Genomic DNA, 12,247 nt, shown 5'->3' on the forward strand with positions numbered 1-12,247 from the left:
TGGGAAAAGCGTGACATTGAGGAAGGGAAGGTTGGAGGATTGATGGCGGATATCTAGGGAGGGGTGAATTTTGAGGAGAAAAGGATCGACAGATTAGACATTGTAAGAGCAAAAGGGAAAGAAAGGGAAAATAAAAATAAATTAACAATGGGGAAGTATAGGCTAGGTGGCGAAAGCTACCGCCCGGTACAAAGGGTAAATCCATTATCATCCATCCATTCAACGGCGCAAGCTGCATCGCGGCGCGGGCCGCATCAACGATCGCCCGCACGATCGCCCGCTTTGCTTGTGTTGCCGGTTGTGACAGTCCCTCAGTATGTTGCTTTACATATTCGATTTTGTGTGTTGCCAGTCTGTGAGAAGGAGAAGCTTTGCAGAAGGAAATCTATGTGCCTACGGACAGAGCGAGGATAACTTCGTGCAACCCGGTGAACGTCACTTTTGCAGCGTGCGCGTGTGAAGACATGGTCCGTCTTTGTGCGCGCGTGGCCACATGTCACGTCGCAGTCAGCAAAGATTCGGGTTTGTTAACGCCTTTACCAGTAACATGAAAGCCGCAGAAAAGTATAACCGCAATACCAGGCAAATTTTCTTCAGAGAAACCCGTCAGAATTTAGACGCAATAGGCTGTAATTGGCGTTAAATTGTGAAAATTCGTTACGTGTATCTCTTCAGCCGTGACCATCTCACTGAATCTATCTCCAGGGAACTTTCGACTCCTTTCCGCGTCCCAGTAACGTTACAGACGAATGAACAATGCATCCTGCGCTTCGATTGCACTAAACGGTCTACTTTAAAATCGTTTTTTTTTTCTTGGAGGGGGGGGGGGGGGGGGGGGTGTTGTTTGTGTGTTCTCGATTTTGCAACCAGTTGCCAGAGGAAGAACTGCAGCCATTCTATGCCGACCCGTAGCTTGGTGCTCCTGTCCTGTAAAAATATGTATTGCCGGACGTGTCTTTGTACCACGCACCAAGAGATCTCCTCTAGATTAATAGATAGCTGTTGGCATCCTTTCTACATCAGCCGGTGGCGAGTGCCACCTTGCCTTGCAATCTAAAGTGGTGAATTGTTTTATTTTTATACTTTCCCTTCCTATTTGTAGGCTTTGGATCCTGTTTTGTTTATTTTTTTTTCCATTGAAGGCTATTTTTTGTATTCTACGCTATATTCCTTCGATTTTTGTGGTGTGTTGTGCAATTTATTCATTCTGTTGTTTCTTGGAGTCTGATGGCTCATTAGCCATTGTGTGTTTTGTAAGAGTTCCTCGCAAGTTATGCTCTAGCTCCTCCATGTTCACACAATGTCCTGCCTTTCTCAGTCCTGATTATGTCTTCTTCTAGCCATCATTTTATTTATTTCATGTCTGCTTTTTTGGCTGTTTTCTGGCAACATATTTGTGATTAGAAGTTCCAGGTGAAAAGACTGCATAAAAGTAAGGCAGGAGTGATTTTTGCATTGGAGTTGTATATCCAGTTTCAAATCACAATTGAAGCATTCTTTTCTTGCTTGAGAAAATTCGATGTTTGGTAGTGCACGTATTTCTCATGTCCCGAATTGAAAGCACTTGATTGAATTTGTATTGGCTGGTTGTAGTGCATGAATATTGCGATATATTTATGTTTAATTGTACCTTCAAAGGGCCAAAGTAGAACATCTCATCCTGACCTACGTACTGTGTTGGCACATGTCACGACAGCGGCCATTATTCAACAGCCACAAACGTAGTTGTGTAGTGTCAAAAGTCGCAATTTTTCTGTCGCAAAGCAAAGCAGTCGATCAGTGTCATGGTGAACAAAACCTCAATATTGGATGCGCTGCATTATCCCCTGACGTCCCTGCAGCCACTTATTTTGCCAGAAAGCATGACCAGTTTCTCATCTTCTATCTGCTGCCTGCTTGGTAATCTGGCCACACTTTTTGGCCACGCATATGTGTCGCTACAGAGATCCAAATTAAGGCTCACGAATGCATCTTCTTGGTCTGACGCTCTTTGGTTTAGGCTTGTACCCTGATGTTTTCAATTCCATTTGTAAAGTTGCACGGGCCCCATTTTTAAGCCTAATGCAGATGAGTGCTATATTGCCATTATGCCAGAATTAGACAGCTTGTCTACGTGTCGCCAATGATTCACTGATTGCACGTCATCGTGGTAATATAAACTCTCAACAGCAAAGAGGGACTCGGACAGAAGTACCGGCCCATTACTGCACCCATGTAAAACTGGCAACGGGGATGGGAAAAAATGTCTTCCTTGCTTCTACGGTATCCCCTTCTTCGGTCGGCCACAGACATCGCCAGCCTGCCTTGCCCTCAAGCATCCTTGGTCGCGGCAGTAAATCATTCCTTCTCTCCGCTGTCGGTAACAAAGGAGGCAAAAAAGTCTGAGCGGGCCCCGTCATTGCAAAAACACAGGTCATAATATGAGCCTGAGCCCGGACTCGCACACGATTTGTGTCGGAAGCCGAATTTGAGTCCGGATCCAACTGGATTACCACTCAGATAATCATCTGACTATGAGCCTGAGTGAGTCTACTCATAACTCAGTCCGCTGATCTAGGACTGCATTATACGTATTCAATACACAAAGCATGTAAACAATGCTGTTGGGGCTTTGGAGACTTCTCCTTAATCTACTACGTGTTGTTTCAAATTGCAGGCATGTGGAGCAGTGTTAAGAGGGCACAGAGTACATGCTTGAGGAAGAACCTTTGAATGCAGCCTACTGCTACGAACATATGCAGAACCTTACCTTCACTTATGTGCATGTGCAAAGTTAGGTGCATGAGAATCCATCTGTCTGTGCTAGGAGAACTATCCAGACCAGCTATGCTAAAAAATACTGCAAGTGATATTGCATTTTGGCTGGTAGAGAACATCAATTTCAAAAATTTGTACTCGCAGTTTACAGTGCATTGCACTTCTTTTTTTCTATCCATATCCTTTCACATTTTGTGCCTGCAGAACATGAAAAAAAGTGTATTCAGATGTGGATTTTGTGCATTGCCATTTATACAAAAGCATAGACCCTGCTGCTTTTGGCATTTCTGTTCCTTTTATAGTGACGCTCATTTGTTTTCCATTATTTTGCAGGCCGTTACTGATAAGCCAATGTGTTCAAGGTTCCAGAGGAAGAAACCTTCAATGCCACGGCTGTCAGCCTTGCATGACTCCATTGCATGATGCTCATAAGCTACAAAATTGCATATGCAATGGTCTTAGTGTACTGTGTTTATGTACAAAGTGAGGTATTAGTGTTTTTAATGATTTTGCTTGAATAACGATTTAAATAATGAGGCAAATGGGGAGCGCACTCAAAGCAAAATTTTTTAGTGAACTCGTTTCGAAAATGATATAATTCTTTCCATAGGAATAGCATTAGGCTTGGGACGTAGAGGGAAGGAGGGAATGACTGGAATAAAAATAGGCACGAAGTTTTTTCTTCTGAGCTCAAGAAACATGTTACAGAAATCACTGGCATGCATGGGTTGAGCAGCTTAAATTAAGCTCTCGGTGGCATTCCCATATCAGTCAGGGTGCTAACAAAATGCCTGACCACTTAAAGAAATCCAGTGAAGCCTGCAATTATTTGGTCACTCAGAGGCTGAATGGCCACGGGGCATTCCAAAAGAGAATGGGTCAGATTGGCATGTGTTTTAGGGCAGTTATAGCATTCAGGAGATGTTGCAAAGTCGGTGTCGGAAGGACATCCCCTGTCCCTTTGTTGAGTAACTTTGTGACTTGGAGAAATGAAAAAGAAATCATCTGGTGCTCACCTTTAACAAAGGAGGCCCATTGGTTTCAAAATATTATGCTCAATCAAAAATACAAAAGCAGAAAGTCACACCTCTAGTTTTGGTGCAAAATTTGGTGAATCGACTGCAGCCTGTTTTTCACAGATCAAAGCAAGATCACCTTTGATATGATGGTCATTGTGAAAAACTTTGTGACATCGCATGAAAGCACGAAATGCACTTGTGTGACTGATTATGTGGACAAATTGATTTTTTCATTTATACAATATTCTTTCATTTTTCAATCAAAGCAGGAACATCAAGGATGAGAATAGCACGTGTTGGAACTCTTAGCACTTCGTGGCTCTGTGTTTGGTGCCTCATTCTTTATCCTGATTCTTGGGCCGTATGACCTTGAATCTGCGAATGCTTGCTAACATAATTGGATGTAACTCCACTACTTTGCGCTCATGGTTGGGGCTTTGGGAAGTTTGAAGCTCTGCAATACCTGTGGTGTATTGTGGGGTGCATTCTACATGGTATTGTTTTTGTCTCTGTTCTCTGGTTTTTTTGGCGTCCATTTAGCTTTGGTGAACAGTACACTGTGATTCTTTGGGGTTGTTCACAAGTGACTGACCTCATTTTGTCAATGTACATAGCATTAGTGACTTTCAAAACTATATTCATTGCTGTGTTCACTTAGTCTGCATCCTGACGCCTTCCTTTTCGTTCTGTGGCTATTTTAAGAGAAAGTTACATTTGGCTGTGTAGAGTGTACTGTGACAATGTTTTATTTTTCTAACAGTACTGAATGTATATCTGCTCATCCAGAATTCATTGTGTAAGAGTTTCATTTCATGGTAGTGGTATAGGCTTTGATTTTTTTTGAGCTGGAATTTGTTTTATTATAGTGAGAAGCAATGTAAAAAAATTGGCCTATGTCTTTTTAAGCTGCGTGCTCTATTGATGCTATACACTATTGTACAGTTCAGTGCCAGTTTTACCAGATTTACTGACTAGCAGTGTTCGTTTTGTAGTTTTCCCCAGCTGGTTCCCTTGCATCACAAGACGTCCGTAAAACGAGTGTAGGGCTGCTTTGATTTCTGCTCTGAATAATGCAAGAGTTGATGACAGGTCGCACCTTTACTCGCTGTTTCTCGCCACATTCACTCTCCCTGCAACGGTGGCCTAGTCATGGAGCGTGCATCTCGCATGTCGGATGTGCAGGGTTGGATTCCCGGTGCCACTGGGTGCCCACCTGTGGTACGCTATGCAAGCTTTGTCCCTGGCTTTTGCTGAATGGAATGCCTGGAAAGTGTAATGACGAAAGTGCCTTATAACACAATGCTCTTTGGCCAAAGCTAACCTTCCATCATAAAAATTCATCACTGTCATCATGACCTCTCACTCTTATTAGTTCCAGTGAGCTCGCCTCATCATCATATTCACAGAAATGTGCTTCAGTGCCATCCATGGTGTTAGAAAAGCTGGGCACCTTAAACCTTTTTCAGAGCAATGCATTGCGAAAATCGGTCACCATAGTTTCATCTTTCTTCCCCCCCCCCCCCCCCCCCCCACTAGTTTCTTTTCCCAAAATTGAAGGTGTGGGTGTTGCACAAGTAAATATGGTATGCTCTAACTTAACTTAAGACAGAGTAGTGTAAACTTTCAGATGTACTTCTACTTGATTAATTGCACTCTTGGAGACTGTGGAGGTGGAACATCATGATGGGCAATTGCAACATTCGTGGGCAGCTGTAACCTGGGCGGTTCTGCCAGGAGTCAGCAACTCTGCCAGCAACTTCGGATGGATTGCAAAGGCTGCCCTATTTTTTTGGCAGTGATGACATCTCATGCAACCCAAATGTGTTATTTTTTGCCTGCATGCAGAAAGGACTGTAGGGACATCTTGTTTCAGGCCTGATTTCTCTATAAGGCAGATCTGTTGAGTAAAACTTTTGATAGACATCCACCTTTTTTGATAAGAGTGTCCTCCGCATTTAACTTTTCTTCCTAGCTCCAAGTGAACTGTGGATTGTTGGTTCTTGCATTTTATTTAAATTACAAATGCCTGTATAACGCAGGTTCATTCGTCACACAGAGCGACCATGGCACACCTCATCTGCAAGGATCAACCAGTGAAAGCCACCCTGCGAGCCACCGCATGGAATCTGCTCCTTCTGGCATGGGTAACCACCGGGATAATCCCACAGGAGATAAGGTTCACAAATGCACCCACTGCAGCAAGGCATTCAAAAGAAGGCACCATTTAGTGCAGCATCTCAGAGCCCATACAGGCGACCGCCCATACCATTGCAATGACTGTGGAAAGAGCTTTGCACTAAAGCCCACCCTAGAGCAACACCAGCGCACACACACAGGTGAGCGTCCTTACCGCTGTGAATGCTGCGGTAGCAGCTTTTCACAAAGAGCAAATCTGTGGGCACACCAGCGCACTCACACAGGGGAACGTCCTTACCGTTGCGACCACTGTGGTAGCAGCTTTGCAGAGAAGTGCAACCTGGTGGCACACATCCGTACCCACACGGGTGAAAAGCCGTTTCAGTGCCAGCTGTGCCCCATGGCTTTTGCGGTACGTTCAAATCTTGTGACTCACGTTAGATGCCATAAGGGTGAAAAGCCCTTCCAATGTGAGGTATGCCAAAAGACATTCAGTAAGAAGCAAAATTTGAACCGCCACAAGGAGGCTATTCACCAAACATAGCAGTGGTCCGTGAGGCCCTTAGTCGATATGTTTTGCTATCTATCTTTTTGTATGCAAGCTAACGATAATCTAGCTGTGTACCCTATGAAAGGTGTTGGTAGCTAACCTGCATCATTAAATACATTTCTAACTTTTGTTCACTTTGAGGGAGCTTTCAGAAAACAACATTTGCTGTTCCTTTTTGACTACATTTTCACGCTAAGTATTTTCTGAACACGGAGAGTGAGCCTGCTATGCTCATAAACTTTCATGAATGGAAATAAAATCACTTTCATACCTGTATGGCATCACTTCTTGTTGGAGAGTGCCTTTCAAGAACTGATATCCAATTTTTATCGCTGCTCGCAGTTGTCAGCCTGCTTCAGTGAAGAAATTTTGCGTAGTAAAAGTGCACAAAACAATTACTTTTAATCCTTAAGCCTGAGTGAGCTAATTTTTGTGACAATCAATATAAATTCAGTCATTTATGTCACTGAACGCATAAATGTTTGTATGACAACCGAGGAAAGCTTGTTCTTGTGTAAATCTTTGTGTGTTTATTCCAGCAGTGTTAGTGGCAGGAATGAGTGAGGACAAGCAGGTGTCCAGCCTCAGAGTGATGTGTCTTGCGTTAGTTTGGTTGTTTTAGGAGTTCTCTCTTGTTTGAAGCGAGAACTAACAAAAGAGTTCACTAACATCTGCTTTACCATTACTCAGAGCACTGTCTCTGCTGGATATAAATGACATAATATTTGTGGATCATTGTGTCGGCACCATTTTTATTTTTTTTTTTGGTTGTCAGAATATCAGCTGTTTGGGACCATTTCACACTGTGCTAGTGTCTGTGTTGTTTTGGTGTTACTTGAAAAAGCCTTGTCGATTTACATGAGGTGTTCATGATAACACGCTGCAAGGGTCGTGGCTGCTGAAACAAAGAATACTGTGATTTGTGCCTACAAAAAACACTGTAATCTTGTAGTGTATTGTAAAGCTTGTTATTTGGGTCCATTGTGTGAAATTCCTTAGTGCACATAAGTAGTATTTTGTAGCAGTTTCTATTTGAAAATGTTGAATTCATTCTGGCTGTTTGTAAAACTCACTTGCTGTTCGTTTTTTTTTTTATTGTTATACTTCGAGCATCCTTAGACATCATATTGCCTTGCATCCAGGAAAGAACTGCTATCAGTTACAGATGAGAGCACTAGTAGGAGCACTAACTGACAGCACTAACTTATAGATTGCAGCAGTAAAGAATACCGCAAACACAGGTAGTGTTTTTTCAGTAGTTTCTCCAAGTTTTTGTTTCATCCTGCAAACGGGTCATACCTTGAAAGAAGCCAAACACAGTATTGGATGGTAATGAGTTGGATTAGCAGATGAGATTAGGATGTTTTTTGGGATGAGGTTGCTCGGTCTGTCCAGCAAAGCACAGGCTGTATTTGGGGTGAGCGAGAGAGACTTTTATTGTGCTGTGGATGTAGTTCGGTTCACAGAATTGAAGAGAAAATGTTTGTCAGTACTTATACCAGCCGCATTGTTTCCATGAAGCCACACTGAAGCCGCCATTGCAGCAGAGTGGCTCTAAACACTGTCGTTTTCTTCGTAGACCTATGGCCGTACAAGCTCCAGGCTAAGAGTGTTCCTTCCGATACCCTTAATTTATTCTTTTTACCCTCTCTTCCGAACGCAAAGTACAGAGAAGAGCCTCGTAACAGCCCCTATTGGACAGTTCAAACTGGCTGGAGTAAATGGACAGTGAAAGGGCCTGTCTGCCTCCGCTTGGGCTCCAGGAACCACTGGGCACTGGTTTGTCAGTCTACGCACATCCCCCTTCTGCATGGCTAAATCTATGAGCCTCCTGATGACGAAGGCTCCACTTAAAAAAAAAAAATGTGGCTGTGGTGCATCACTGTCTGCACCAGTGAATGAGAAAAGCAGAATGTTGAGAAGTAGGGGTATGAATGCAGCCTACGCTCTGAGCTTAGGTCAGTGTTACAGCCGAAGAGTTGCTGCTGTTAGCTTGTGTTAGCTTCAAAAGACGTGCGAAACAACTCTGCTATGCTATGCTTACAGCTCTGCCACTGACACGGTGATTGAATGTACCGCTCGTGTTCCCAACCCCGATGGTAGCGAATGACGCGCAGCGCATCATGCTCCCAACAAGCGTCCTTCATCATACCTCGACATCCAAATCGCCTTCACCAACATAAGAAGCCTTATTCCAAAGCGTGACCAACTTGTTAGCTTCATCGATGACATTGACGCCCACATTATCATTCTAAGTGAAACTTAGTTGACTGCAGAAATCCTCGATAATGAATTTCTTCCCACTAATCTGAAATTCACCATCTATTGCTGAGATCGCAGCGGCCGTAGAGGGGGTGGCGTTCTAATAGCTGGAAGAAACCCATTGGTATGATCCTTAGTGTGCCACGACGACGTACTCAAACTATCATGGATTTGCGTTCATACCTCAAATGGGAAAGCTGTATTTGGTATTTGTTATAGACCACCCGATTATGGTCCATCGTTCAGCAACTTACTCTGTCATAGTCTAACATATATTAGGGGCAACTTCCCCAACTCACCTATTTTTCTATTTGGCGATTTCAACTTCCCACATATTAACTGGCCTCTACTTAGCACACGTGGTAATTCACAATCCAGTGAGCCCGAACAATTCCTTGATCTCACTCTTGATTTCAATCTGCATCAAGCCATATCACTTCCGACAAGAGGGAATAACATTCTTGATCTATTGCTCACGAGCAGTCCTGATGACATTAAAAGCGTAACAATTCACCCCGGAATCAGCGACCACGCTCTTCTTGACATTTCCATATCACTACTGCTAAAAGTTAGGTCAGCAACTGAGAAGATAATCTTCGACTACAAAAGAGGCAACTTTGATTCAATCAATGTTGAACTTGCACGGTTTCAAGAGTGCTTTCGCGAGTCATATGCGTCATGAACGATCAACCATAACTGGGAACTATATAAAACAACAATGATAAACCTAAGAAACAAATACATACCAAAAATAAATATTACATCCGATCATAGCAATGAGTGGTTTACTGTGACGTTGAAACGCCTCTATCGGTCAGCAAAGTCTTCTAACTGCCCTGCTAGGTGGAACCAATACTATCAGTGCGCAAAAGCCTATATCGAAAGCGTTTGTGCGGCAAAACACAAATTCTTTTCAGTTGACCTACTAAGAATCCTACAGTCCAACCCCAACAAATTTTGGCGTATTCTCTCTCCTAGGTCTCGGCCGAACCAAATAGAGCTCATGGGAACTGATGGTGACCCAGTGGACCTAGATCAGTGCGCTACCGTTCTGAACCAATATTTCACATCGGTTTTCACTCCCACACACAACTCTACCACCTCACTTCCACCAGAACCTTCACCGGTTACGATGCGTGAGATGGTGATTAATGCCGACGGTATCAGCAACCTCATTGATTCTCTTAAATTGTCTTCCTTGGCTGGCTGTGACCACATCAACAGTAAGTTATTAAAAAATCCAACCTCGTCCCAGATATTAGAATTAATCTTCACCCAGTCATTGCAATTGGAGGAAGTCCCGGATGATTGGAAAGTTGCCCAAATCGTTCCAGTCTTAAAGCAGGTGACCGCAAATCAGCCTCTAACTACCGTCCTATATCATTAACCAGTATCCCATCCAAACTTCTCGAGCACATTATAGCCACGAACCTAATGGCACATCTAGAATCTAACGACTTCTTTTATCCTCACCCGCACAGTTTTGGGAAACACCTTTCATGCGAAACACAGCTTGCTGAGTTCATACGACTTACTCAAATCCGTGGAACCTTTAAGTAGATGCTATATCCCTCGATTACTCGAAAGCACTTGATTGCGTCTCCCATAACCACTTACTTAAAAAGCTTTCATTGCTAGGAATTCCCGCCAACCTAATCCGCTGGATTGAAAGTTTTCTTTCAGGACGCAAGCAGTTCACTTCCGCAAACGATTGCCGCTCACCCTTCACCAGCGTAACATCAGGGGTCCCTCAAGGTGCCGGACTGTCACCGCTTCTATTCCTCATCTACATTTAAGATCTCCCTTGTAACGTAAGCTCTAATATACGGCTTTTTGCAGATGATTGCATCATATACAGAGTTATTGAGGCAAATCTTTACTTCAAACCGATCTTAACACACTCGCCTCATGGTGTAATAAGTCCCTCCTGTCCTTAAACATTAGCAAGTGCAAATCTATGTCTTTCACGAGAAAACGCACTGTGAATCCGCATCAGTACAGCATTGGCTCACTTCTTGTCGACCCCACATTATCCTACAAATATTCAGCCTCCACCTAACACCATCACTCTCACGGGTAACCCACATTCATACCATTTGCGCAGAAGCCTCACGCACACTCGGTTACTTACGACGTAACTTGGAGTCCGCATCCCCCCAAACTAAAGAAACTAGCATACATGACATTCATTCGCCCAAAATTAGAATATGTGTCATCCATTTGGCATCCATCTCAAGCTTATCTCGCCGCCGACCTCGAAGCCGTACAGAACCGCGCCATCCGCTATATAACATTTTCCTATTCAAGGAAAACCAGCATCACAGCACTGAAATAGTCCGTCTCCATCCCATCGCTCGTGTCACGCCGCATCACATCTCGCCTCTGTCTTCTGCATCATTTCTATTATCATCCGCGCTCACGCCACGCAAAACTAGAACCCCCCCCCCCGTAGGACGTCCAGCCGCTTGGACCATAATCATAGCATCGCTCGCATCAACTGTCGCATGTTAGCACTTGATTCTTCTTTTTTTTCGCACGCAATAGCTCTATGGCATGCCCTGCCAAACACCATTGTATCATGCACTAATCGCAAATCATTCCGTGAAATACTAAAGGACCATTTTTCGTGAGAGCAATCTTTTCAGTTATATGTTGTGCTTGATACAGACAAGTGTCCTTGCTTTTTTTCATTCCTTAGACTTTGTTTACTCATGTGTTCAATTTTTTTTACTTGTTACATATTGTATAACCTTTTCGACGCCCCTTACCTGTTGTACATTTTTATTCCTTTTCGCTGATATTTTTTTCTTTCTTTGTATATATAGTGTTCTTGTCTTCTTGGTACAAATATTGAGTTTGCTCCCCCCTTATGTAATGCCCTCGGGCCTTTAAGGGAAAAATAAATGAAATGAAATAGATGCTGCAGCAGAAAAAATTTGTGCTTTGAAACAACGAAGGGTTAAATGCATCAGAGGGAGTGCATACTCATGACTATGCACTTCATACGCACCTGCTAGTGATGTGATGGCTCAACAGGAGTGGTGGCTCTTTGGCTTTAATTTTAACAAGAAAACTAAACTGCATCTTTGAGGATCCACACACCTTGTCCACCTACCGAGTGAAGCAGTCGCTTGCTTCACCAACTGGCAATGGGGCGCAGCCCATTGTCTTGGCTGCTCGGACAGCCTTTCTGGGAAGTGTACGTGCGAGCGTAACCAGTTTTTCGTCAGTTATAGAAAATCCAGGCTCGTGCCGATGTTCTGAATTGCTTCTTAAAGAACACAGACCATAATGCCATCTTCTACATACTTCACTTTACCATACATTAACACATTTTCCGAAAATATAAACGGCTAATGGACATGTATTACAAGAATGTTTAGAAAACTAAAAATACGATGAGTATGCACTATTTTATGGCAATGGTTCAAAATCAGAATGCTACCTTGGCAGTGCCGTAGTGCAAAACAATTGAGAAAGAACATTACTACTATTTCAGAGTGCAGCCATCTTGATCGCAGAG

General features: G+C 43.3%; 1 protein-coding gene across 2 annotated transcripts; it reads left to right on the forward strand.

Annotated features, from left to right (window-relative positions):
• The first annotated feature begins 250 nt into the window (after window positions 1-250).
• On the forward strand, window positions 251-11,791 carry LOC149329368 (uncharacterized). Of its 2 annotated transcripts, none has more exons than XM_089560215.1 (3): window positions 251-522; window positions 3,091-4,994; window positions 5,816-11,791. In XM_089560215.1, exons 2-3 carry the CDS (start codon window positions 4,847-4,849, stop codon window positions 6,454-6,456), a joined length of 789 nt encoding a protein of 262 aa, XP_089416341.1. In that variant the 5' UTR covers window positions 251-522; window positions 3,091-4,846; the 3' UTR covers window positions 6,457-11,791. The 2 variants fall into 2 exon arrangements, with proteins under 2 accessions (XP_089416341.1, XP_089416342.1); XM_089560216.1 differs by lacking the exon at window positions 251-522 and having other exon boundaries at window positions 848-4,994; window positions 5,816-6,112; window positions 8,128-11,790.
• Window positions 11,792-12,247: the final 456 nt, after the last annotated feature.

Source organism: Amblyomma mixtum, chromosome 9, assembly GCF_055824585.1.
Source record: "Amblyomma mixtum isolate Tamu chromosome 9, ASM5582458v1, whole genome shotgun sequence".
NCBI lineage: Eukaryota > Metazoa > Arthropoda > Arachnida > Ixodida > Ixodidae > Amblyomma > Amblyomma mixtum.

Excerpts from the sequence above, each read along its gene's own strand:
- LOC149329368 (XM_089560215.1), top strand. The coding sequence starts at position 4,847 with ATGCAAGAGTTGATGACAGGTCGCACCTTTACTCGCTGTTTCTCGCCA. Across the intron at positions 4,995-5,815 it reads CCACTGGGTGCCCACCTGTG|GTTCATTCGTCACACAGAGC; the intron begins GTACGCTATGCA and ends TGTATAACGCAG.